We start from the raw sequence: 27,161 nt of genomic DNA, 5'->3' as shown, positions 1-27,161 counted from the left end.
ACTTGCTCCTCGAGTCGACTTATAAATAAATCTTGATCGCGTGGCTCGCATCCCCACCGTAGCTCCTGGCGTGTGCTCCGCGCGCGCGGGCTGCGCTCCTTCCTCCTCCTTTTTCTCCTTCTCTCTGCCGCCGCCGCCGCCGCCGCTGACGAGTATCGCCCGCGGGGATACAGACTCGTTCTACTGCGTCGCGCGGGCCTGTGAGAGAGAGAGAGAGAGAGAGAGAGAGAGAGAGAGAGAGAGAGCTGCGCCGCTGGCTATTAAAACTCCCCTTCGTGCGGAGAGAGAGAGAGAGAGAGAGAGAGTATTAGACTCGCGCGAGAACCGAGAGATATCGGATGATGCGGATCCGCGCTTATTTTCTCGTTTGGTATACGTGCTTTAAAGCGTTTCGAACTTTCGGAGCTTTTAAAGCACACGCGGAGTGTCGCGGTGCGCGCTCGGTATTTGAACGAGAGCCGCCGCGCGCAGAGGAAAGAAAAACCGAGATTCATAAAGCCGCGGCGTTACGCACGCGAGAGAGAGAGAGAGAGAGAGAGAGAGAGAGAGGGAGAGCGCAACCGGCTACACAGAAACTCGTTTGGCACGCGGCGGCGTCAATTATTTATTTCGCTACTTTATTTGCCTAACGTCCTGCCGCTAGTCATTACCGAGGCTATCGAACTCCTCGCGAGATGCGCCGCAAAGCTAATGATCGCGCGCGCAGAGAAAGAGAGAGAGGATAACTTCTGCGCGTGCGCTTCTTTTTCTTATTGTTGTTATTACTTCGATTTGGAATACGCAGCGCACTGCGGCGCGATGATGACCGACGCGTGGCACTCTGCGATTACGTACGCGCGCCGCAGTCCTTCTCTCTCCTATAGCGTGATTGTACGTCTCCCGGGAATCGGATTGAGACACGACGCTGCGATGCTCTCGATGGATCCGCTTTTTACCAGGCCGCTGCACTTCTCGACTCTGTCGTTTTGGAAAATTACCCGCGCAAAAGCGAAAAAGCCCAGCAGTGTGTATCCGCATCGGAGCCGCGATAACTCGCTCCCGCGCACGCGTTATTAATTATGCTTTTCAGCCCGAGATAGCGGCCCTATCGTGAGTGCGCTGTAGCGCAAAAATGAGAAACGGGAGAGCGATTATAACCGCGATCGCTAAACGTCCGAAGCCGCAGTGCAGCCTCTCTCTCTCTCTCTCTCTCTCTCTCTGGCGGTCCGTCATCTGCATAGAGCGAGCAGCGATACAGTTACCGCGAGCGAGCGAGAGCGATGATCATCGACTCGCGGGAATCGTCCAAAAGGAGCGAAAAGCCCGTCGTTCAGCGCCGGGGGCGATCCTTTGTGGATATGAGACCTACACGCGTTTAACGCTCATCCTGGATTTTTCGCGGTTTATGGAGCAGGCTGTCGAGGTAAAGTGTCCGCTATTACGGCCTCTATGCGATCGAGCGAAATGTGTAATAACCAAAGCGGATATCAAAATCAAGCCCATAACCGCAAGTTATTCTAGAATCGCGCGGAGGATATTATATATATATGTTCCGATAGCGGGAGCGCTACCAATTAACAGTAGTTCTGCTGCGCGTGAACGTTTATCGCGTGCGCGGCGTATGTGCGTACGAGCGCTTTGATAAGGGCCGAGTCAAAACCACAGCAGGAAGGAAGTGGCGCGCGAGTCTCCGTTTGGTATACTAATACATACTTGGCGCTACAAAATTACGATTCGACAAGTCGCATGTACAATGACGCGAGAAACCCCAGTTCGATAATTCTCTCTCTCTCTCTCTCTCTCTCTCTCTCTCTCTCTCTCTCTCTTTATTTCTCTCTTTCTGCGGTCTCGGCGCGCGGAGCAAGAAATATTGTAGCGAGAGCGGCGATTAATTAAATAAAGGTTGTGCAAGCTGCGCGCGGCTTTTTGAATAAAAACTTGCGCGCGGAAATTTTTCCCCCCTCAAACCGAATTTATATATTCCTTCGTCGTTAGGCTCTACACTGCTCGCGGTTATTTTATTACGCAACGTATACTCAAGCAAGCGTAATCTGTTTAAAAAGTAGTAAACGCGTTTTACGAGCAGGCGCAGTGGCATTTCTTTGTCCAAAAAACGACGACTCAATAAATATATATATAAAACGCGAGAGAGACACTCCGATATACACGGCGCACTGCGGCCACCTCTCGATATCAAACTCTCTCGTCCCCCGAGCGCGTGTGTACAGATAGGTATCTTTCGATCGTATCGAACGATTGCTGCTGTAGTCGGAGGGAAAAATTGAGAAATACGTATACAGTGTACGTAAGCGACAGTAGCGTAAAATCTGTGAGAAAGCCGCAGCACAGAAGCTGCATCAGTATATACAGAGGACACGCCCTCGCGGCATAACGTATTTCACCGCGGCGCGGCGCAAGTTAATGAAATGTTCAGCGCTTTATGGGTATACCGATAGCCACTACGGTTTTTCGAAATACATAGCAGCACCGTTCACAAAATGGACGAATAACGAGGCTGTTAATTCCGCGCGGAGCATCATCGCGCTGCGTATAGGCTATATATATATATATATATATATATATATATATATATATATATATATATATATATATATATATATATATATATATAGAACAGGAGCACGCGGAGATTGAAACAACGCGGTGCATCGCGGCGGCTATTACAATATGCACCAAGGGGAGCAGGAATATCGAGCGGCGGGGCAGTTAATTTATGCAAATCGAGAAGTGCTTCATTATCGAACCGGCTGATCGACTCGCGGCGGCCGCCGTGCACGCGTGTGTATGTATGTATAGACTGCATGGAGGCATAAAAAGCAAGCAAAAGCCTCGCTCGCGCAGTACTACTGCTCCTCCTCCTTCCCTCGTACCGCGATGCACCTGGTGCGCGCGTGCCTCTAATGCTGCGCCTAGCCAAGGGCGTCTTTCCGCTGTTTCTTTTCTTCTCTCTCTCTCTCTCTCTCTCTCTCTCTCTCTCTCTCTCTCTCTCTCGCATCTCTCATATACGTCGGACTTGCGGGCAGGTTGTGTATTTCTTTTCGCATCGGGGGATGATAAGGCCGACGACGCGTCTGGTTGCAGCCCCGAGATGTTATTGCTCGCATTCGAGATTTTACGTTTTGATATAATATACACGGAGTTGTTGTGTTCGCGAGGATACATTAACATTGTTGCAGCTGTCAATTCACTGGCTTCCACGAGAAATGGATATTCAGAGGAGCAGTAAAACTTTTTTCCTCGGCGCGGCGATTGATTCGAGAAATATTGGGTACAGCCGCTTGCGCGAATTTAATTTGCCACAAGACCGGCATTTCGCAAGCGGGCATTAAACGCGAATAACAATCCTTTTAATTTCCGAGAAGCCGTTGCCTTTATTATACGTATATATACACACCAGCATACTCTCCTTGTCCCTCTCTCTCTCTCTCACTCTACAGCGCACTTGCACTGCTTCTTATACACGCGATAATCTCAATGCCGCTCGCGCTCGCGCGCGCGCGCGAGAGAGAGAGAGAGAGAGAGTACATCGCGCGCGAAGTAGCAAATTATACGCGCGAGCTCGCGCGAAAATATAGTGGCTCTCGCGAGAGTAGCTCACCGCTTGCAATTTCGCTAATAACGAGTCGCCGCGGCGCAACAACATGCGTATTCGCGATACATAAGTGCGCGCGAAGCGAAGGAGTCAAGCTATAGGAAAGAAAGTCGCTGTCTGCAGAGTGAGAGAGCGAGATAAGAAATCATCGGCAAAAACGCGGCACTATTTGCCGTACAAAGTGAGCGAGCGAAACGCCTTTCGACGACTCAAAGTACGCTCGTTATCGTCCTGCGCGCTCTATACCTGGCGACGATAACGCAACGCAGAATAACACACACACACACACACACACACACACACACACACACACACAAGCGCGCGTACGTCTTTTTCTCCGAGCGGCCGCGATTTCGCAAGTATATACGAGCCGCGGGCAATTGAAAAAGTAGCCTCGGCGATTTTTCGAATATCTATGTGTGTGCACGTGTTATTAGAGGCGTTTTAACGAGATGCGGCGCGTATATAAAAAGTAGGTGTTAACGGGCGTATAACCAAGATAGTTTGCAACGTTTCTTCGAGCACACACGCGTATACGCAAGATTGTTATCGCTCTCTCTCTCTCTCTCTCTCTCTCTCTCTCTCTCTCTCTCTCTCGCTCTCTCTCTGTCGAGGAAATAACTCGGCGAAATTCGTATCATATACAAAGCGCGCTTTATCGCGCGTAAAATTGCTTCGTTATATAGTTTTCGAGCGAGTGTATCATTACTCATACCCCGGCGGTCGGGCAAAAACACACTGCAGCCATAAATAAGCCACAATTTTTCCAGGCCCCGGAAAATCCCGACAGTTTGAGAGCAAAAAAAGCGCTCCCTTAACGACTCATCTCTCGCGCATGTATAATGTAATGCGCGTATAGCAGGTGCAGCTAGAAAAGTCCAAACTATAAAATCCGCACCTGCACCACTGGCAGCGCGCACGCGAGAGGCAGTGTTTCTAGTTTTTCCCCGGCGCGGGAGATGAATGAACCCGGCAATTCGCTGGGAGCAAGGACCCCGGCCCCATTATCAGCTCCATAATCTCCCTCTCTCGCTCGCTTGCGCGTCCTTCTAGCATAGTAGTCCTCTCGCTCTCTCTCTCTCTCTCTCTCTCTCTCTCTCTCTCTCTCTCTCTCTCTCCACGCCCTTTCTTCGTTTTTCTCCCTTTCCGTATCGAGCAGGCGTATATGGACGGCGCTCAAAACCAGAAGCCGAGGCGCGAGGGAATTATGTTCGTTATGCTCTCTCGCGGCGCGGGGATGCTTCATACGACGGACGTCGTTTACACGAGGCGATGGCTACTCTTTCCCTCTGGATCTATCGCCGAGGTAATGCAGATTGTTTTCGAACCGAGAGAGCTGCTGCTTTATACGAGGCATTTCCGCTCGTACGAGCTGACGATGATTCTAGAGGTGACTCGCAAACACGCGTTACACGACAAAGCGTTAAGTTCCATACGAGGACGATGCTCGTAAACGCTCGTGTGCGATGATGCTCTCTCGCGCCGCGGCGGAAATTGATTTCGCAGTGCGCAATATGCCGATATCTCACAGCTCTCCGTTTATACACAGTATATAAAGCGGAGCAAGTAGCCGTCGGCCGTTTCCGGTGAAATTGGCAGTCACGCTAAATAAAGTTCGACAGCGCCCCTCTATGCGCCGCCGGAGGATCCCGTTGTCCTCCTCGTCGTCGTTGTTGTTTATAACGTATTTCGGGGAAAAGCTCGTCGCGGCCGCTATCCGCGAGAACGATTAAAAATCCATAAGCTTCCCTAGCGTGTGTGTATCCGCGCGGCGATCTCGCAGTGGGGATAGTACACCTGCGCGCGGCCGTAGCTTCGAATAATGAATGTACTGTGCATCGGTAGCTCCGAGCGCGGCTGCAGCGGGAAATACGCGTGATGCAGCGGAGAATGGACGCGCGCGCGCGCGCCCGCTGCCAGAAGAAACTTCATTCACAGATCGGTAACGAGAGGCAAATAGAGAAACGCGAGTGAGGAAGCAGTAAAGCGGCGGTGAGCGCATAGAGAGAGAGAGAGAGAGAGAGAGAGAGAGAGAGAGAGAGAAAGGAGAACGACGAAGAAATGCGGCGGCTGCAGAGGTGCGGGATGGAGCGTGCGAAAGACGCTTTGCTCCGCTGTATGCGTGGTGAGCCAATGACGTTCGGCTAATTAATGATCTACTTCTCGATGCTTGTATTACACGGGTATGCAGGAGATTCGAGTGATTTTTGTCTCGTACACACTCGAAGATCTCGGCGTATAATGGTTTATACGCTCCATTACAATGCACACACACGCCCTTGGGGCCGAGCGGACTGTTATCGCACTGGCCGAAGCGTTATATTTCAGTCTCCGAAATAAAGAACCTACTCTCGCTGGAGAGAGAGAGAGAGAGAGAGAGAGAGAGAGAGAGAGAGAGAGAGAGAGATACATGCGGGACTGCCCGCAGCAGTGGCGGCGAACAAGAGGCTGCCGTCCGACAATAAGAAGCCCGGAGAGAAAAATAGAGCAAACGAGCGTAGCGGCCAGCAATTATGTCCCCGGTGTCCGGCAGCTCCTGCGCTATGCATATTATACACCAGGCGCGTTCGCATAATAACGTAAAAATTACAAGTAGCCGCGGCTCAATTTATAACGCGAGCGCGGCAGTAGCTTGCTCTGATAAAGGCTACTGCTATTCGAGGAAGAGCCGTAAGTTGGGCTGGAGACCTAATATCGGCTCTGAATCGCCGATCGTTATTAGCTCCTCCGAGAGAGGAAACCGCTGCTGCTGCTGCTGCTGCGCTTAATTGTGTCGATAAATTTATTTATTACTATAAAGAGCTATCAGGTCTCTTTTGTGCTCTTTTGTGCGCGCTCGGGAGCGCCGAGCATGGGAACGTTTTTAATTTCCCCGTCGTAAAGCCGCGCGTGCTCGCGGAATTCTTTATTTTCATCCGGCGAAATATTGATCGATATGCCGGTATGTATTCCGCAGGCAGTAGCGGATATAAAAGCGCGCGCACACAACGAGAGATAGCGGCCAACATATATAATACACCTCAGCAGCCAGCAGCAGCCGATACATATCGTTTACACGCAGGCTACTCTCGCTTGTAAAAGGAGCTCCGCGAATGCTATCGCGCAACGATCGGAGTATAACGTACAGCTACACGCGAGTTTCTCTAAAAGTCGTGAATGAATCGAATCGCCGCCCTCGGCTACGCAGGAGGTGGAGGAGGAGGAGGGAAAACGGCGGCCGCCTCACGCGCGAGTGGTACAGAGAAACAATGAATGGAACCGGGGACTACTATACTTTCCGGCGCGCGCAGCCGAGTGACAGAAGACAGCTGTCTGGAAAAACGGCCATTGATTTCGAAAGGAAATCGGCGAGCGACTCGAGAGACTCTCGACTTCCGGTGACGAGAGACAGAGAGAGGGATGACGTAACTTCTCCGACAGCAGCAGCCGCGCGAGGTGAGAGAGAGCGAGAGAGAGAGAGAGAGAGAGAGAGAGAGAGAGAGAGAGAGAGAGAGAGCAGGTTGTGCACCGCGCGCGAGGGCTGCCCGCGAGCGCACAACGGACGTGTGCGCAGTGCGCGAATGAGAGTAATTTTCGAGTTTTCCCCGCGGAGCCTGATTATGCACGCTAATAATCGACCGGACACATTTCGAGCCGATTATAACCGGGGCTCGCACTGCTTCATTTTCCACTTAGGCGCCTATGTGTGCAGAGCTAGCCGGTTTTTTTCCAAATCGAAAATTCGCAAACGAGCAGCGGTGTGGATGCCCCCTGCGCGAGAAAGAGCGGCGTCGGCATTGTGCAAGGGAGAGCTCCTGCGAAACGAGGACGAAACGAGATAATGGCAAGAGAGTAGCCGTTCTCCAGAGCAAGAGGAGGAGGCGGAGGGGGAGGCGGAGGGGGAGGCGGAGGGGAGCGAAGAAAGAGCGAAAAGCCGCTGGAGGGGAGAAGACGAAGGTAAAGCGGTCCTCCGCAAGACACGTTCCCACGATCTCATGAATGAACTCGCGTGGCTACTCGAGCCTCGAGTGGGGGTCCCCGACTTCCCCTCGACCGGCCGCCGCGAGCGGCTCACTTCCTTTCGCTCGCCGCCGCTACTTCTTCTTCTTCTTCTTCGTCCTCCGATCGATTCTCTCCCTTTGATGCGCTCGTCATCGTCTCTTCTCCTCTCTTCGTTCGACGTCCTCTGTTCTCCTTTTGCGCGCTGCAGAGGACGAGATAAAGAAAAAGCGGCGCTACTGCAGCACATGCATCGCGAGGGGGGGGGGGGGGAGCTCAGCCGGACCGTACATAGGGGCGAATTTATCGTCGGTTATTCGTATACGCTATACGCGTGAGTGCGCGCCGGCCGATTTTCATTTACCTAGAAGAAGACGTCATTACGCGCCGAGAAAAAGGGACGCGCAATGGTAATTGCCGCGCGTACGGCGTGCACTGTACACGCCTTTAATAGAATGTGCGCGCAGAAGCGGTAGCGAGAAAACGCGTTATGTTTATGTGCCCCCCCCCCATCCCCCTTTTTACGCCCCTCGTGCACTTTTTTTTCTCCTCCTCCTTCACTGTACACGCGTATCTCTGCGCTAAATTAATTTCGCGCCGAGAGAGTATACAGCGGGGCGGGTCAGGTGCGCACAGGAAACGGCGGTCGGCTGGATTTTTCGGCGATGAACCGACGAAACGAGCTGTGTATTATATAGTCCGAAGACCATATGTGCGCGCGAGCCAGCGGGAGAAAGTCGCCCCGGATTTCGTGAAGGCTATGATTTCCGACACAGCGATAGTTTCGGGCTGTCCGCGTGCCCCTAGATTTATATTCTAGGATTTCAGAAACGCCGCTGATGATAGACAGGAAGTCGTCGGCTCGTTTTTATTGCTCGAGCAAGCTCGAACTTTTGAGCGTAATTTCGCGCGATAAAAAGCCTCTTAAAAACAGACGCGTATGCAGCAGCACTTTCATATCTCTCTCCCTCTTATTCCTATGAGGAGCAAAAATTCGATGGTTGAAAATCGCGTCAGGTGAACGCATCCTGTCCGCTCGGCCGCGTCGCACACAATGTAGGAATATACGCTGCAGCACACAAAGCGGAGAGAGAGAAACTCACATGCGAAGACTGCTGGCTACCTGTTGCTGCCCCCCGGCGCAGAAAAGGGGGCAGCAACAGCTATGAATCGGGGATATAGCCACAGGTGCCCAACACACGAATGTGCGCCCTGCTGCACGTGAGTATAACGCGAGGGGAGACATGAACGAGTGGATACGCTGGGATGCGGTGAACAATATACGTAATAGGGGGATACATTTTGGATAGTAGTCATCGCGCTCGACTGACTTTCTTCGAGCGAGCGTTGTAATGTACGGCGTACAGTGGGTGACCGGTACGCGTCCGCTATACGACGGGGCACCAAGTCGACTATTTCTATATATGAGCGACGTTGGCGAGCAGACGCGAGGAAAATTGCTGGACAATGGGAGGCATGGAGGTACATCGCCGACGCGTAAAAAAGGAAACGCGCCGAAGGGGAAACCCAAAAAGCTACCAGGCAGCGTTTACGAGACGGCCGCTGTAATTCCAGCTCCGCGAGGTCATTTACAAAATCCGAAATGAGGTATCAGGAGATAAAGCAAAATTCGCGAAGCAGCAGCTATACTACAGCGTATACCATGTACCTCCGCGGCAACTCCAGCGCCGCTTCCGCTAGCCTGTTATCCGGTCCGTCCATCGATGAAAACGCAAAGAGTTGCGCGCAGCCACTTATACAAGAAGCGCGCCAGCTGTCGTTTCCTGACTTACCGACGGCAGAGGCTCGATCGAAGCGCACCGCGCTACCTATGGGCGGCTCATCGAACCGCCGCGCTTTGACCGATCGCCGACAGATGCAGACACCGATCGCGAAAGCCGCAACCATTCGTGTATAATACGTTTCATTGATGCGCGATTGCGATATTTGTTTACTACGCTTAAAAATGCGCCGTGAGGAAATATTACGCGATGAAAGGCCACAAGAGGCACTCTACGTTGGGATAGAGAAGGAAAAGCTTTCGATCGAGGCGTGTACGAGCGCGAGAGTTTCGGTGATGTATGCGTATGAATGAAAGGAGTCGCCGAGCGATGCTCGTTAATGGGCTGCGCAGTGCATAGAGAGAAGCGAAAGTATCGAAAAAAGAAGCCCGATAGAGGAGGTATAATCTCCTCAAAAGCAGCGGCGAGAGATTCGCGCGCGTGGGAAGGGCATCGCAGCGGGCTCGACGCTGCCTGCGCTCGCGTATACATATTTACAATATGAGTAAGTGCAGCCGAGGAGGAAAGTGTGCGCTTCATATATAAAAATTATATTCGAGCAGCGTAGATTGCAGCGCTTCGCGGAACGGTTATCTGCACGCGCGCTCCCTATATTTATACGTGTACTTCGAACACGCGGGTTGCGCTCTTTTTTCGGACGTCCGTTCGTTTTTCCGACAGGATAATTAGCGAAAGATTTCGAAGGAATGTGGCGGTATCGGTTGGCGAGTAATATCGGACTATGACTGTGTACTTTTCATATTGATGAAATATTTTTGAGCTCGACGCGCGATAATGATTTTATTAGGTACTCGAGGAGCTCCGCGTATTATCTGGCGCTCGTAGATATATCGGGAGAGATCGCATGACGTGTACTGTATGTAGGGAAAAAACCGATGCCATAACCGTCGCGGTATGCTTTCTCGGAGACGCTTTGGGATATGCGATTGCGTAATAATCGTCGAAACAATATTCGTGAACGAAATCACGCTCGCTGCTCGTTTTTCAATCAGCTCCGGTTGTAAACTAGAAAGGAATTAACCAAATAGGGCGCGCGTCGCGAAAAAGCAAAAGAGTGTAATATGCGGATAAGAATAAAAAGATAAATATTTACGCGTAAGAACGAAACGCTTAGGCGAGTGTTTCTTCGAGAATCGATTAGTTTCAATTGGCGCGGCGATTAGGCCTGATAAGGGTCCCTCTCTCTTAACTATGTAATCCTTTCTGGGAATCACCGCCGCTACTCAAAAGAAAAAAACTTCAGTCACGATGACGACGCGCGCGAGCTCGATGTTTAACTAAAATATTTGTACGACTGCAGCGGAGCGTAGTCGACGGATTCCTCCGGAACCGACGAAAAACTGTTAACTGAAAACGGTCTCGGGGACTTTTTTCCCCTTTTCCGCATCCTGCCACTTAAATCGTAATCAATACGCGCATCTCGTCGTCGTTTTCTGGCTCTTTTTTTCGCCGCGATCAATCCCGGCGTCTTTAACGAAATAATCGTCGCCGACGTCGGCGAGAAGAAAAACACTAGCTTATAGCTGCCCGACGAAATTATCCCTCGCTTTTCCATCGCGCGGAGAGAGAAAGAGACGCGTTAATGAGCCAGAAGAAAAGAGATGCACGAGCATCCTTTATTACCGTCGCTCAAAAGTCTCGAAATGAAAAAAAGCGGCAGCCCACACAGAGGATATACACGAAAGAGCGAGAGAGAGAGAGAGAGAGAGAGAGAGAGAGAGAGAGAGAGAGAGAGAATCAAGCTCTCGCACGCAACGAGCTTTATATACTATACACTGCGCGCACGCATCCGATCGGCTTTCAGCGCTCGGCGACGAGGAATCAATCGAGAACGTGAGAACGAAAAAAATTTCGCGTTACGAACTAAAGGCTCAGGAGCTGCGGCGCGATCGTGTACTTTCCACTGCTCTTTTCTCTTCTCTTTTTTAATCTCGCAACCGCCCTGCGGTTTTTGCGCCCTTTCGCCACAGGGCCTTGAATGCGCATTATTCGCTCTCACACACACACACACACACTACAGCCCTCACTCTCTGTGTATTTTCGAAACGAGATTTTTCGCTTTTGAAGAAGCGAGAGTAAGTGGCCGCGCGACGACGCACGGGCTATATACGTAATTGAGCGGCGGCTCTCCTGCGGCATTGTCGTCAATGAAGCCTTTCACGGAGTGTATATAGGGACCGGACAGAGAATGAGCGAGACGTAGAGAGAGAGAGAGAGAGAGAGAGAGAGAGAGAGAGAGAGAGAGAGAGAGAGGCGAGCCTATTGCAGTGTATAGAGGATAAACAGCGAGTTTTACACGCATGAGAATACGAGCATCGGCTAGCTTATGCAAGTTTACCCGCAAGCTTGGGTAAATATTGGGTGTATTAATCAAATATAAAACTTCTTTTTTTCCCGACCCCTCATCTGTGTACACTGTACATCGTACGGGCGGACGCAGGTATGTGACGCTTTTCAGAGAATAGTCGCGCGTCTCATCGTTGCACGCGACTAATGAAGAATCTCGTTTTTGAAATTACGCGCCGCAACGACGCCGGAGAGAGAGAGAGAGAGAGAGAGAGAGAGAGAGAGAGAGAGAGAGAGAGAGAGAGAGAGAGAGAGAGAGAGAGAGAGAGAGAGAGAGAGAGAGCAATCAACTTTCAAGGGAACTCTGATTTAGCCCGCGCGATGAACCCGACGCCGTCAGCGAGATTTGAGGAGAAAGAGAGCAGATGGCGCATGTCCGCCGCGACGTATAACGTACACGCAAGCGGCCAGTGAAAAAAAGGCTTCGCACCAGACAGCGCCTAACCTACACACACGCAAGGCGGCCTCGAGAGGAGAGTTCAAGCTCTCGTCTATCTCGGACACGTATACGGTCTCCGTTTATCCGGTATACCAGATAACCGAGGCGCACCGGCCGACGATCGAACGGACCCTTTTCCATGTAGCTCGCTCTCGAGGTTTTTCCGCGCGACTCGGGATTCACGGTACACGTGAACCAGACCCGTCTTCAGCGGCAACTTTTTTCTCTGTACTCGTACATGGACAGGACAACGGCTGTGCGGATCCGTGAACTCGGACGAGCACACTTCGCGCGCAGGGGATATTAATTTTGTTAATTGGTGGCGGTGGGCGTGGATAAGAGCGGATACAGAGTGCGGTCGTATTTGCGTGGCTTAATAGTCCGGAATCTTCGAGGACGCGATCGACTGTGAATGAGCTTGATGCATCGAACAAAACGAAACCTCTCGGTTCCGCTGCAACTTCCGGCGACTTTGTATACATCGGATGCAAAAAGCCCGGCCGAATTAGTTTCCTCTCAAATTGCTACGACTTGAAAATCGAAAATCAAAAAGCTCGATAAGCACGAGAACAATGCGCACGCTGTTATATCCACAGCGCTTTTGTCTTTCCCCTGTTGTGACAAATCGATCTAGAACCTACGCGGCTCCGTTGTTATCGAGCGGGTCAACACGTCGCGCGCAAACGAGAACAATGCCAGTGCGGCGCGCTCGCGCGGCGTTAATTGTAAAATTACGAGCAATGTTTACGGTTATTGTGCGCGCGCATGCACTCTCTTTCTTGACGCCTACGATTTTCGTCCCGATGTGCAGCGCGCACGTAATACGTTGTGTACCGGGAAGACTGCGCGGAGCTAATTCAATCGTCTCTCGCCGCGAGTAATCTTGAAAACGATTTTCCAGGGTGCAACAAGGCGTAATTTCGCAAAACAAATTAAAAGCTCGCCTTGTCGGCTAATTGCGAAGCGCGCGCTTAATTGAGAGCGTGAGCGAGGCGCGCTTTTCAGTGTCGCACGACGCTGCGCGCTGACTAAACGCCAAGAGAGATTTTTACAATTGAGAAATTAAAGTATTAACGGATTATAGACGGATGGATATTTTCACGATCATACGAAAAAGCGAGATTGCACGGTTAATCGAATAAAAAAAGGGAGAGAGAGAGAGAGAGAGAGAGAGAGAGAGAGAGAGAGAGAGAGAGAGAGAGAGAGAGAGAGAGAGAGAGTATAGCTCGTCCACAGCGTCCAGCGCACGTGGGTCATGATGCGTTCGCCAGACGAATGCGCTTAGTCAAGCGGCCCGAGTCAGATAGAAGGGAAGACGGGGGCGTCCAGTGGGGGGCTTTAATGAGGATGCTGCTGATTATCCAATTCGTGAATTCTCGCTACATTTTCATAGCGCGCGAGCGCGCAACGCGATAGAGACGACGTCTACGTGCGCTACTAGTCTCCTTTTTTTATTCCTCGGCTATCTCGTTACCCGCAATTAAACGGCCTCGCGCGCGCGCAATTGCGCGCAGGCGTTTCGCTAAAGTTCGTTTCCTTTCGCATGTGCACGTATTAGCCTCGAAGAATTTTCGTCGTCGTCAGCGGTCTATACAGTATATACGCCTCTATAGAAATCGATATCGGACTGCTTGCCTTGCAGTTTGATAAAAACGCTCGCCGAAAAATTCGACTCGTATACACACGCTTCGTGACGGAGAGGAATGACTCGCGTCACGCTCTCCATGGCACGACGATTCCCATACCAATTTTCCAATAAACTCGTCGGCGATTCCGCTTCGCTCATCCGATTCTTCACGCTACCCATATTTTCGGTCCATATGCCTGCGGCTTCCGTGAGACAGGAAGTGTACGCGCGACTACTAATACAGCGGCGATATATAAATTAGTATTGGGATCGCGGCGTTTCGTTTACGCGCACGTAAACAGTCTGGGCGTCGATAGAGCGCGCAAGACGACGACGTCAATGGGGGTGTGCAGCGCAGTGTAGTCGACGCGCTTGTCTTCTTACGAGATGCATGTGCGTTTAACGAACTTCCGCAGCGCCGGCAATCGCCGTCATCAATCCTAATAGACCGAGTACAGCGAGCGTCTCGGATCATGCTCTGTATGCGCCGCGCGTTTCATCTATACTCCCGCATCGTACGTCTATGTGTGTGTGTGTGTGTGTGTGTGTGTGTCGATCTGCTACGGGAGCCTTCGATGCTTTTTACGTCCGTTTGTTTCGGGACTACGGGCCGTCTATTATACTAGCGTCGAATCACAAAGGCTCGGTCGAAATGTATTCCATATTTGTGCGGGGGCGTATAATGGTGGCACCGTGGGGGGGCTATTTACGAGGCACTTACCTTGCACGATAAATCAAAGATCAAAAATCACTTTATAATAATGAAGAGCACTCACCAAGCGAACTCTCCGGATCGGAGAGGTCCGAGAGCGAAGGCACCTTGCGCATAGCGAAAGCTCCGGTGAAACGTCCGGGGATGTTGGGCACGAGGCCCTCCTCCTCGGCGTCCGAGGTCAGTTCCTGCTTCATGTACTTGGCCATCATCATCATCATGCCGCTGCCGGACATGCCGCCTAAGCCGCCGGCCATGCCGCCGCAGCCGAGCAAACCGCCCACGCCGCGAGCATCGCGCTGCGCAAAACAAAAGGTACGTCGAAATTAGATTATGTTTATAATATACAAGTGCAAAATTATAATGTATTCCTGCGCTATATGCGCATATGCTTAAACAACAGTTGCGATAAACATCAATTTGCGAGATTCGCGTGCTACACTGTTTCGTTATTAGGATTTATACGCGACGCTTTTATTGGCTCTTGGACCGTTATTGTTTCGTCGAACGCGAGCATTTACAGGCGGCGTGAATCAATGGACGAGTCGCTGAACGAATGGCACGGAGTCACGACGTTACGGCTCATTATGAGCGGTACAACGAAGCGGCGCGAGCAAACTCGCGTGTATAATTATTCAGCGTTTGCATATTTCACAGCTTCGCGAATCGAAAACAGACTTTTCCTGGCTCGCTGATGCACATATCTTCGTGAATTTCTTGGATTTCCGATAGTTCTGTATCGCGCGCTGTACGATATACAGATAGGAATCTGCGCGAGTATAATCGTGTTTCCGGGAGTGAATGAGTGAATGAATCTCGTTATCAAAATTTCGTGTAATCGCCGGCGGAGCTAGTTTTTTGCTTTCCTGTTTCCTGCCCGCGTTCGTACACTTATAGCCGGGCGGTTCGCTGTATATATCAAAAATAAGTGTATCATTATCAAAGAATTATATATCCGTTCGCTCGAACTGATGCTTCTTTGCTATACACGTGTGATTCATCATCGCGCGAAGCATCCGAAAGATTCAAACTATATATACATACACGCCGCGCGGTCTTATCGGATATATATATATATATATATATATATATATATAATATATATATATATATATATATATATATATATATATATATATATATATATATATATATATATAGTGTAGCCTGTTCCCTCGAAGAGCTCAATTCGCCATGAGCGAATGGCAAGATCTAACGCGGAGCAAACAAGTTACATGGATTGCTTAACGCGTTATCTCGCGCATTTTATTGCATAAAACTGCGCGCGCATGACATCATAACGAATCAACGCGGCTATAGATCGAAGCCGAGTTGGCGTTCTTCGCTGAAATGAAATCCCCGCGCGAGTTAGATATACAATATACATGCATGCTCGAGAGCAGAGCACCGAAAACACTGCGCGCCGCAAAGGTTCTTAGCCCGTGCAGTCCGTGCTGCTGGTGGCCGCACAAAGAATCGGTAAGAAAATCGGCCACGGGATGTGCACATCCTCGTGTACAGCAGCAGCGTATAATAAGAAAGAGCGGAGCTGGCGAAAACGAGAAGAAAAAGAGCGAAGAAACTGGAAGAAAGACGAAACAGGAGAAACGCGCGAGGAAGGGGGAGAGGGATGTGCGCCAAGTGTATACACACACAGACAGACACACGCACGAGGTCGCCGCCGCCGCAGCCAAGACAAAGAACCGAAGAGTCTGAAAAGTGGAGTGAAAGAGTGCGAAAAAAGAGGAGACCGTAATACACACACACACGCGCGCGTATACAGTGCACGCTCTCTTCGGCGAGAGATGTAAGGCTTCAATAACGGACGGGACTTTTTGTTTCGCAAGTGTTGTACAGAGATCAGAAGCAGCGGAAATATTTCCGATGATCGGTAAAAGTGAAACCGTCCTGCATAGCACAGCCCTCCTCCCCCCGCACAATCGCAAACATAATCGTCGCGGTCTCGCGCAAAAAGCTCTCTCTTTCTCTCTCTCTCTCTCTCTCTCTCTCCCCCCGTCTGTACCAAGAAAGAGCGGCGAATGAGCTACACAAGAAACATCCTCTCCGCCCGGCTACCGTCCCTTTCTCTCCCCATTTATACACCCGACGCGCTCTGCACATTGCCGCGGAAGAGAGAAAGAAAGACGAAGAGCGAGCTATAGAGTCGACGTCGCGGGAATCATGAATGAACGGCTGAACCTGCTGCCGCTGTCGGGAGTAGGGCGAGAAGGAGAGCCGCCGCTGCTGCTGCTGCACGCGAACGGCGACGCTCTAGTGCAACGGACTGAGACGGAGAAAGGGGGAGCGAAGGAGGAGGAGGAGGAGGAGGGTGACCACTTGACCTTCGCCGCGAGCTCGCGAGCTTGTGAATGAAACGAAACGCTGCGCCGGCAGGAATATGACGCAATGGAATAGTGAGAAAGAGAGCGTGCGCGTGTCGTTGCGCTCTAGAATTGGAGCGACGCGTGTGTATACGCCGCTCTACTCTGACTGCCGAGTGGGAGGTTTCCGACTGGGAAATCAAAGTCTTTTTTTTCCTCGAGCTTCCGGAAGGACACGGTAAATTAGTAACGTAACGTGTTCAACGGTCGCGCTGTGCAGTCTCCCGAACGCGTTTTGAGAGATTCGCGCATCGAACGACTCGCAGTCTGAATTGCGCAACTTCTGCGGTCAGATGCCAAGTTCAAAAGCGGCAGCGAAGGCCAGAGAAAAATAGAGCTCGGCTCGCGGGGAAAAGCCAAAGATCAAGGGGATACGGATGCTTCTAGCGCTCGCGAAGAGAGATAAGAGATTCAGGAGGATACGCGCGATGCGACAGAGGGTAAAATCTCGCGTATCAGCCGTTTACGAATCTCTCTCTCTCTCTCTCTCTCTCTCTCTCTCTCTCTCTCTCTCTCTCTCTCTCGGCGGCGATAGGAAGTGCGCGCTTGGAATGCCCAACGAGCGAGTCTCCTCTTTTATATTGGCTGTGTCCTCTCTCTTAATTCGGCCAGGTGTCTTCCGTGGCACGTAGTATATTTTTCCGTCGGATATATGAGTCGAAAATTACGCGGCCACGCGGCGAATGACAATGACCGCGCTGCCCCAGCCGGGAATATGAAAAGTGTGCACGCGCGTTTCGGCTGGATTTTTTCTCTTTCTCTCTTCGAAACTCTGATTCGGATATTAACAGGCGTCGCGTATGCAGCCGCGCGCACAGTAGCGGATAGGCTTGTTTCCGGCCGGATCGACTCTCGAAGTAAATAATGCCGGCCGACTCGACGAATCGTTAATGTGAGAAACGCGATGCGCTTGTTTACGTCTCTGAATTTCAAGTCGTTCGATCGACTGTATATATTTGGATACGCGCATATACGTGTACGATATTGTACACGTGAAATAGTTATTCGAAATCCAAGCCCCTGCGCGCGCAGGGGTGACGAACCCGAAAACCCAGAGCTCGAATATAGCCGCGCGGGAAAAAGCGCTTTCATTCATGCGCTGCGGCTCTCTATGCGCTCGCGCGCGAGCCTCCCTATTCCGAGAAACGCCACGTACGAATATTGTAACGCGACGGCGAAAATTATTCGTCGGACTATCGCTCGCCGCCGGCTAAATTAAGAACGACTCTCCCGGCGGCGACAAAGTCAAGGAAAGCCTCCAGCTAGTGTATAACAGCGTCCGATCATCGATCTCACGCGCGAGTGCGCCGGTTGCAAAATGCAAGGAGCACAGAAAAACAGTCGTGGGGGTTATACCCGAGTTTCCAAAAAAAGCGCTCCCTCACCCAGGTGCGCGCGATAAATATGCAAAAGCCAAGGCGATCAAACTCGCAGACTGTGTGTGTGTGCGGGGCAAAAGAGTGTAGAATGTACGTATGCGACTCTCGACTCTCTACTGAGAGAGAGAGAGAGAGAGAGAGAGAGAGAGAGAGAGAGAGAGAGAGAGAGAGCCTGGGTCAGATAAATTTACGCGGGGCCAAAATAGACGCTGTTGCGAGTACCTGGCTGTGTGTATTTGTCGCGCATGCACTGGTGTGCGGCATCGACGTTCTACACGGAAATGCTCCTTTCAGACATGTAAATCTATTCGACTACTCGCGATTCTTCGCGCGTCGCCAGGCTCCGAGGAGAGAAATTGAGCTAGAACTGCCGCTGCTGTTCATTCATGGGCTCGCTGCGTATACATACAACGACGCGCGAAAGAGACTGCGAACGAGGAAAATTGGCTGCTTTTATATCGGCCTCGCTTTCATTACGTAAACACGTGCACGGACAGTTTGGAAATTCCAAGATTTCGATTTGGACGCGTCTATTACGCAATCGAACGAGATGTTGTCCATTAACTTTTGCGTAACTACGACTGAACTGTTATTTTAATCTCTCTCTCTCTCTCTCTCTCTCTCTCTCTCTCTCTCTCTCTCTCTCTCTCTCTCTCTCTCTCTCTCTCGTGTGTATGTACATATAAAGGGAGTATCTTCGCGTCTGCGCTATCAAGTATATTCGATTTGATTTATGCGCGCGACGAAAAAATACACCGATATGCTATAATTGAGCGAATCTGCGAATGTTAACTCGAGCCGGCGCCGATATGATGAAAGCTTTGTTTGCATCGCGGCTTATGCAAATACCCCCGAACTTGCGACTATTTTTAGCCGTTCAATGCGCTAGTACGACGCAAATATATGCTCGACTGCGAATTTCGGCCCGCGAAATTTCTGATATCGGGCGGAGAATACGCGACGATGTGTAATCGTGTGCGCGGCTATTTTAGCATAGTATGTACATGGGATTTACATGCGAAAAATAAGGCAATATTTATGCGCATTCTTTTGTATATCAAGCGGAATAAGTTACGAAACGCCGGTGTCCAACGCACTCGAAATGTATACAATATTTTTTTAAACCCGCAGATTAAATAAGGCGTTGATAAATGATTCGCAAAATTGTAACTATACACGATATAGACGTCTATTTTGGTATGTTGTGCGCAAATGCGCTTACTGCACGCCGAGAGCAAATATTCATTATCCATTTGAATAATCAATGCTCGATAAACAGTTAATCGAAATCATTCTATAATTAATTATTATGCATATAAAGCAGTTAATTCAATTACTCGTCCTCGACGGGAAGATAGATGCACTCGCGTATGCCCATAGAAAATTAAGCTAATTTCCAACTCAGGATTTGCAATATGGATTTTTCATTAAACGATCCCTCGGCAACGAGAAAAAAAATCGTAATGAAATCGTCGGGGCTCTACAGCCGCGCATCAAATATTAAAGCACAACCCGTGCGCTGCACTAACTCCCCCTTTGTTCGTCCACCTCGTCGTCAGTGTATACATATATATATATATATATATATATATATATATATATATATATATATATATATATATATATATATATATACCGCTGAAACCGAAGAGCCGAGAGAGACAAGGCGACACGAGGCGTAATTAGATCAGATAAAAAAGCGAGCAGTACGCTGATGCGGAGGCCAGGGAAATAACGCGCGGAGATCAAAAATCAGGCGACGGCCGCGCGCCGGAGCGCTGCACACCTGCATCCATATGTCTGCCCTAAATAATTCGCACGCGTAAAATCGGCATCATCTATAGATCCGATCGCTTTGCGCCAATTCACTCGCGTGTTTACTCAATAATTCAAAGAAGGCTTCATCATCGCGAAAACGCACGTAGAGATAGGCGCGGCGGGAACGATTCATTAAACGGGGGACACGCATGGCAGCGTTTTTCCGACGCCATTCTACGAGATGCCAAAAAGAGAAAGATCAGGATATTGCGACGATGAGGGCGATTTTTCACGCGTGACGAGGGCTTGAAAGTTTCAAACACCGCAGGCGCATGTTTTATTGAGAACAGAGTCTATCTCGAGAGCTCGGCCGCGCGCTGATATATTCACGAGGACAACTGTACTTCAACGTGATTGACGTAAGAATTGCTCTGAATAATGAAGCTTCTGTGATGCAGCTCCGAGTAATCTATCTTTGGAGGCAGCTACTTTGATTCGATTAGAAAGCATCGTTCCACGACGCGAGCGCTGCAGCCTCGACGAAATTCGTAAGAATATAACAGAAAGCAGCTCGCGCGCGTTAATATATAAACGAACGTTCGATCACGTAGACACGGAGGAGAGAAGGAAAGGTCGAGGACAGCGAGGACTAAAGATCTCGCGGAATATAAATTCGCGGAGAATCCGAGATCCCCCGGTCTTCTGCGATAAAAAAGGCGACATCACGAACGCGACTCGACGAGATAAAGTGTGTGTGCAGAGTCGCGCCGCAGGCGCGGAGTCGTCTGGGACTGCGAAGGCTTTGAATAAGTAATCCGTCCAGCAGCAACAGCAGGACAGAAGCCGAAGGATCCTGCGCACGTGTCTGTGTGTGTATTTTCGAGCGAACCAACGGCGTCGAGACGGCGCCGCAGAATTCGCCTCTTTTGCAGGCGTAATATCCGCGAAACACACATCAGGTTATTGCTAATCGGATCGAGTCTGGGCGCTCTTTCGTATACGCATCGTCGCTTTGTTTTTACTCGACGAATCGGTGGGACTGCATTAAAATATTTTCCAGTCCAACAAACTGCGCTGGTGAATGAACTGCAGTCGATGAACCGTTTTCTCCTTACGAAGGCAGACGCCTCGGATATTAACCGGGAGATAATCATTATTGATGAGAATCGTATAATGTACTGTTTCAATTATGTTCGATTGAATCGAGACGTTGAATGTTTGATCGACTCCACTTTTTATTCGTGAAATCGTTACGAGAATTACCCGAAAATTCCTATATATCCCTAACCATCGAATTTACCATTTACAGTCGGCTTATCAACTCATACACACATCGTTGTATAGAAGGTATAAGGTATAATATTGCAGAGAACGAGCAAAGCCTCGACGTTTTCTTGCGAATGAGGGGTGGCTTTTGTAATTTTAGCAGAAGGAGCGAGGGAGACCGAGAGGAATGCCTCGGTTCGATAAAGGTTTATTTTTGTACGTGCGCTGCTGCTGCTGCAGCTTGCTCTTTAGAGCCGAGTTCCAGAAGCCGAGAGCAAGACTCCGTACAGCGAAAAGTGTGTGTTATATACCTGCGCATATATACTTATACTAAGAATGGATTATTTTCGCTTCTTTATATCGACTCGTCCGAATTCGCAATTCGCAGAAACAAGACGAACTTTTTTGTATCGATGACGATGCGGCGTTAGAGACCGTCGAGATAAGTAACGAATGCTTCATCATTTAACAATCTACGCCGCGATTCTGTTTGTCAATTATGAGACGTCGTATCGACTGTATCTCTTATAAATAGCATCGGCGCGTTTATCTTTCGCGAATAAGAAAATCAATTACGCACTACTGCGTAACTATGTATAAGCGATACAGAAATAGCGGAGATCTCTCTTTCTCTCGCTCGAACGAAAGCCAGCCTACGCCAATTTGAGATGGTTCTTCGAATCGAATCATCGTAACTTATAGAGATTGTACGTACGTTATTTGAAAACGATAAGATTGTCACGCAAAAAAACTACAAATATTACGCGAGCAGTTCTCGAGAATGCGTGTATTATATCGTGTATTATCCGTCACTTCTACAATATAGCAATCTGAGTAAACATTACGATACAATAACAAAAAGCAGCAACGAATTTGCATATGAATCGACTTGTACAAAATTTCTCGCACTACACGTTATGCCGATGGTTTGAGACACTATTATTTTCCGGAACAACAAGATCCAATTCCCAATAAGCGTCGACTGTATATTATAATGCCATAGACGTCAAATACTGCATAGACTCGACAACAACAATCTTCGCGGACCCTTCGAGGATATCGCGTCCGACGTCCGAGACGAAAATACACCGCGCGCGGGGGCTGCAGTGCAATTACGTTTATTTGTCATCGGTGCGGTAAGCGGCAATAATCGGCAGATTGAGTATGCGTGCGCTGTAGCGTCGTTATCAGTACTCCTCTCCCTCTCCTCTCTATCCGTACGCTATACACTATATACAGTGCACACTATACACACGCCATATGTCTTGCGCTCTCGGCACGCAGACAAGATACAATGGCATTAGGCTTTTCTAGATTATCCAATTATTTAGCACTTGATATACGCGCGGCTCGCTGCGCAGCTACAGTAGTTGATGCGACGGCGCGTACTCGCGTAATTGAATTCTTTCATGAGGTCAAGCAGTGCAGCTGCTCTTCGCGCGCGCGTGTGTGTGTATGTGTGTGTGCGCGTGTGTGTGTATCCTTTAACGAGGCTCGTTCCAATGAAACGTGGTCGGCCATTGTGCCATGCGTGCGTGCGTTCTTTCTCTCTTTCTGCCGCGCGTACGCACGCGAAAATTGCCCGCTGCACGCATTGTCGCGCACGACGCCGACGCGAATTTTCTGAGCCGTGATTTCGGATCGTCTGCGCAGAGATGATTTAATTGGCCTGACTTGTGTTCTACCTTAATGGATCTGTGATCGATCGGATATCCCTTCCTCGAGCCGGGAGCTTCTTCGTAAAAGTCTTGTTCCTCTTCGCCGTAGTCATACAGTGATTCCATATCCATGTTATCTGAAACAGGAAAGTCTTTGATAAACGTCTGGTCTGCGCTATACACGGACACACGGACTTTCGAGCGATATTTTATTGAAAATCAAGGTAACGCGCGTCTACTCCTGCGTTTGTGTTGCAGATGCAGCAGCTCCTTGCGCTTTACTTTGTATACGGGAGCTGTCTCCGGTTCATGCGACATGCTTTAAATTCAATCGCGAGAGCCGCAGCCATCATAATAATAGTTTCACCCCTCGCGACTCGAGCGCGGTCCTCATAAAAATAGCCCTCATTAGATAACAGATGACGACTCTTTCCCTCGGTACGTACGTTGTAATAGGTGTGTGAAAAGTTCACTCGGAAAAACACTTGCGACAGCTGCAGCGTCTGCAGCATAGATCTCCTTAAAAAACCGCGACGCGCGCGCCAAGTACCCGAAAATAAATTACCCTCGGCGCGCAACCCTGCTGCCGCAGCGCCGCGTCGTGAGAAAAAATTAGCGATTTTCTCACGACCATAGCTCGAGAGCGCGTCTCCCGCAGACCCCAAAAATACGAGATGTATCCCATACGTCTAATTATCCCCTTCTCCTCCTCCTGCGCTTCGCATCGCCGTAATATTACGAGAGCGAGTGGTGGAGGAAAAAAGGTTCTCTCGCAGACCACGAGAGGAAGAAAAACAAAAGCTTATCCACGGTCAGGGCGTTTCTTCTCACACGAAGCCACAGTAGGCCTGCCGCGTCATTGGCAACAGATCGCGCGGAGAGCCTTGGCGCTAGCCGAGAGGAATCACTGCACCGTGGCCGCCGCAGATGCACTTTTTTAAAGGCCTGATGCACTACTGCAGCGGCGGCAGCGGCGAAGGGTTTGGGAACGTTCGCGTGGGTACAGCATACTCCTTCGCGCAGGACCCGCAGGCTGCAGGCGGGGGCCCGAAGGCTTTCTCCACGAGGATCGGATTACTCGGCTGCTGCTGCTGCCTGGCCTCTAGTTTTTCGAAGGGAAGAAGACGCCGGCGAACGGAACCGGAGGAAGAGAGAGAGAGAGAGAGAAGAGTAGCTGCGACAGATGGTAGGTGCTCTCTCTCTCTCTCTCTCTCTCTCGTGCGCCTTGCGAGCAAGTGTGTGAGAGAGCGTAGGAGATAGAGAGAGAGAGAGAGAGAGAGAGAGAGAGAGAGAGAGAGGAGAGCCTGCTGTTTCTGCGTCTGGAGAGGGACTCGCTTATATATTCGATATGCGCTTTTCGGGACCTTGCGAGCATAGTGGAGGCTGCGAAGGACGGGTTTTCCCAGTCGGCTGGTGCACATGTGTGCGCGCACATTGTCCGCGCATGGACGGCCGGCTGCAGCGCTGCGGCGCTGGGAATGGCTTTTATTGTTCGGGAAAATTTTTCTCTCTATTCATACGCAGGATACCATAATATAACGGCGCGAATCAAATCTGTGCGATGGCGCTAATGAATTTTACGAGAACCGCCCGTTGTCATGGAAATCCACTCCCGCCTATGGGAATTCAAAATTTTACAGCTCCAGCGCGCCATGCAATATACAAATAAATCAGAGGAGAAAAAAGCAGGAGCCCTCGTAGCATAAACAGCCAAGTCGAGCGCGACTGCAGTAGCCTATTCGTCGCTTCGGAAGACGAAAACCAGCATCGCAGAGAGAGAGAGAGAGAGAGAGAGAGAGAAAGAGAGAGAGAGAGAGAGAAAGAGAGAGAGAGCCGAGGCTCCAAAATAGACACTATGATGCGCATCCTCTCGACCTAAAGAGAGAAAGCAAGCGCACGCAGTTCGGAATCGTTCGGCGCCGCGCGCGCGCGCGCGATGCACTTGACCCTCTTTACCCTTGATGCGCCGCTGCACCAAGATCATCCGGGAGACGAGAGCGCGCAGCAAAAAAAAGGGAAGCGAACCAGCATAGGGCTTCTTCCTTTGAGAATTTTTTCTTCCCTCGACTGGTGCGTCCTTGCCCATAATGCCCATATTCCGTACTGCACGCTGGGCGGTATAATACCGATGTTCCGCACCGAGGACGCCCCTCGAAGGTCCTTTTGGAGTTTCCGAAAAAGAGCGAGCAAGAGAGAGAGAGAGAGAGAGAGAGAGAGAGAGAGAGAGAGAGAGAGAGAGCGAGATCGGTCTGCAGAACGAAACGCCGGGAATGCAGCGAGCTCTTGTGCGGCATACTCGGAAGGAGAGCGCAATTTGAGGATCGAGTTCGAGAGCACGCGGGATTTTTTTTCTTCCGGATATACAGTCGACTGCGGACACTGCGGCTCGAAATCTCGAGTGTGCGGAGACGACAAGAACAACAAAAGACACTTGTGTTTAGCTTCGATGAAAGTCGACCCCGCGGAATTACATCGATATACATTGATAAAGCAAGTGTCTTTTCCGCCCCTGCAATGCACCCCCCAAAATTCGGTATAACAGCGATAAATAACCTGCAGCAAGTTTCCAAGGCGACTTTCGCCGCTCCATATGTAACGAAGCGATTTCGAGCGTAGAAGCGCACATATAGCGGGAGACTCATGCCGCGCACATGTGTTTAGAAGACCTTCTCGGACGCGCCCAGAGCTTCTACGTAATTCCCCTTCGCTCTCGCGAAGAGTCAAAATTAGCAGAGCCGAAAGAGAGAGTGGAGGAGCGAGTCGCGATTATATTTTTAGCTATGCCGCTTTACGCATATACACATGCAGCAGCCGCGAGAGCGAACGTGTTTTCGGAGGAAACAACTGCAGCGTCGACCCTCTCGCTTTGTACAAATAACGAGTGCAGTGCGCGCGCGCGCGTGCGGTCGAAAAGGGGGAGAGAGAAAGAGATTCTACGAGGTTCGCAGGTGCTGATGCAGCGCGCTCGCGGTTCTCGGAAAGCCGCTGCGAGTTTTGTAAATATCGCGTATACGCAAGTGGGCGAACCCCACGCGCACGCGCTCTGTCTCAGCTGCAGCGGGTGGGCTTTTAATTTTAAAACGCGCCGACGAGTCGTTGCTGGGCGCAGTATAGGAGTCGCGGGCTCGTTTGCGGGAAAGCCGCGTGATTTTCAGACTCGTGAATGATACACAGGACGATGAGTCAATTATTTAAAGTTACGCGCGTGCATCTTGAAGGATTAATAGATTTCAAAGAAAGAGCGTGCGCGCGCGTTCGCTGCGAATTTCCCTCGTTATGACTGAGAGATCTATGGCTCTATTTTAGCTTCATTCACGATAATAGAACAGTGAACGCGCGCACGCGCGCACGCGCGCATATTACGCAACTGCAATATATATGAGCGTCGAAAATAATCCTTCGTCCGAAGAAGAGGCCGTGCGTGCATAGTCTCTGTTCCAAAAACCGACTCATTTGGTGAGAGAAAGAAAAGAGAAGAGAGTAGACGCGGAGGCCCCCCTGAGAAGGAAAAAAAAGAGGCGCCGAAAACGAAACGAGCCATTATATTTCAAAGGCGCTCTCCTCGAGAACGAAGCGCTCCTCTGTTCGCATTGTTCAAAGCGAGCTCTCCGACGCTCATCGATTACCTCATCATCATCATCATCGCCGCATCGACGCGCGTATACACATGCAACGCTACACATCGTCTCTAGAGGGAGAGAGAGAGAGAGAGAGAGAGAGAGAGAGAGAGAGCTCAAATAGCGTCTTCTACGGACACTCATGAGCGTTTATAAGAAAGGGGAGAAGCTGATGTGGGTCTGCACGGAGGGAAGGAGTTATTGCTCGGGACCCGCATCCCGTGAGATTCTGCAGCAGCGTTACCGATATGCGCTGCCGGCTTTTCGATGACGATTAGGCCTGCGGCTCGATCGTCCCGTCTGTAGTCGATGGGATTTCATATAATATAACCCAGGAATAAAGCGATGAAGCAAAGAGTTTCTCTCAAAAACTCGGACTCAAAAATTCAGAGGTGCGCACGAAACGGTGCTATTTCAAGCGCAAATAATAAACGCCTCTCGCTCGATCGATATGCGGTTCATGTTATTTCACCGAGAGAGCTGAGAGGAAGAGAGACAGGACGGAATCGCTGAATTGATTTCTCCGAATGAACGTCGCTGCTATAAAATCCATTCGCGAATTCTAAATTCGAAGCTCGCTCGTGAATGAAGAATATAAGCTGCCAT

At 50.2% G+C, this 27,161-nt stretch overlaps 1 protein-coding gene across 1 annotated transcript in view; it reads right to left on the bottom strand.

Moving 5' to 3' along the window:
* Positions 1-27,161, bottom strand: part of LOC100679497 (ETS-like protein pointed) — a 69,094-nt gene that overhangs the window by 37,370 nt on the left and 4,563 nt on the right. The window contains exons 2-3 of the mRNA XM_031929034.2: positions 22,966-23,075; positions 14,561-14,795 (exon numbers count right to left, since the gene is read on the bottom strand). Coding sequence (XP_031784894.1) covers positions 14,561-14,795; positions 22,966-23,070 — 340 coding nt within the window. The 5' untranslated portion in view covers positions 23,071-23,075. The remainder of the gene's footprint in view (positions 1-14,560; positions 14,796-22,965; positions 23,076-27,161) is intronic.

The sequence above is a fragment of the Nasonia vitripennis genome, chromosome 4, assembly GCF_009193385.2.
Source record: "Nasonia vitripennis strain AsymCx chromosome 4, Nvit_psr_1.1, whole genome shotgun sequence".
In the NCBI taxonomy this organism is placed as follows: domain Eukaryota; kingdom Metazoa; phylum Arthropoda; class Insecta; order Hymenoptera; family Pteromalidae; genus Nasonia; species Nasonia vitripennis.
This window is presented reverse-complemented; position numbering and strand designations above follow the sequence as displayed.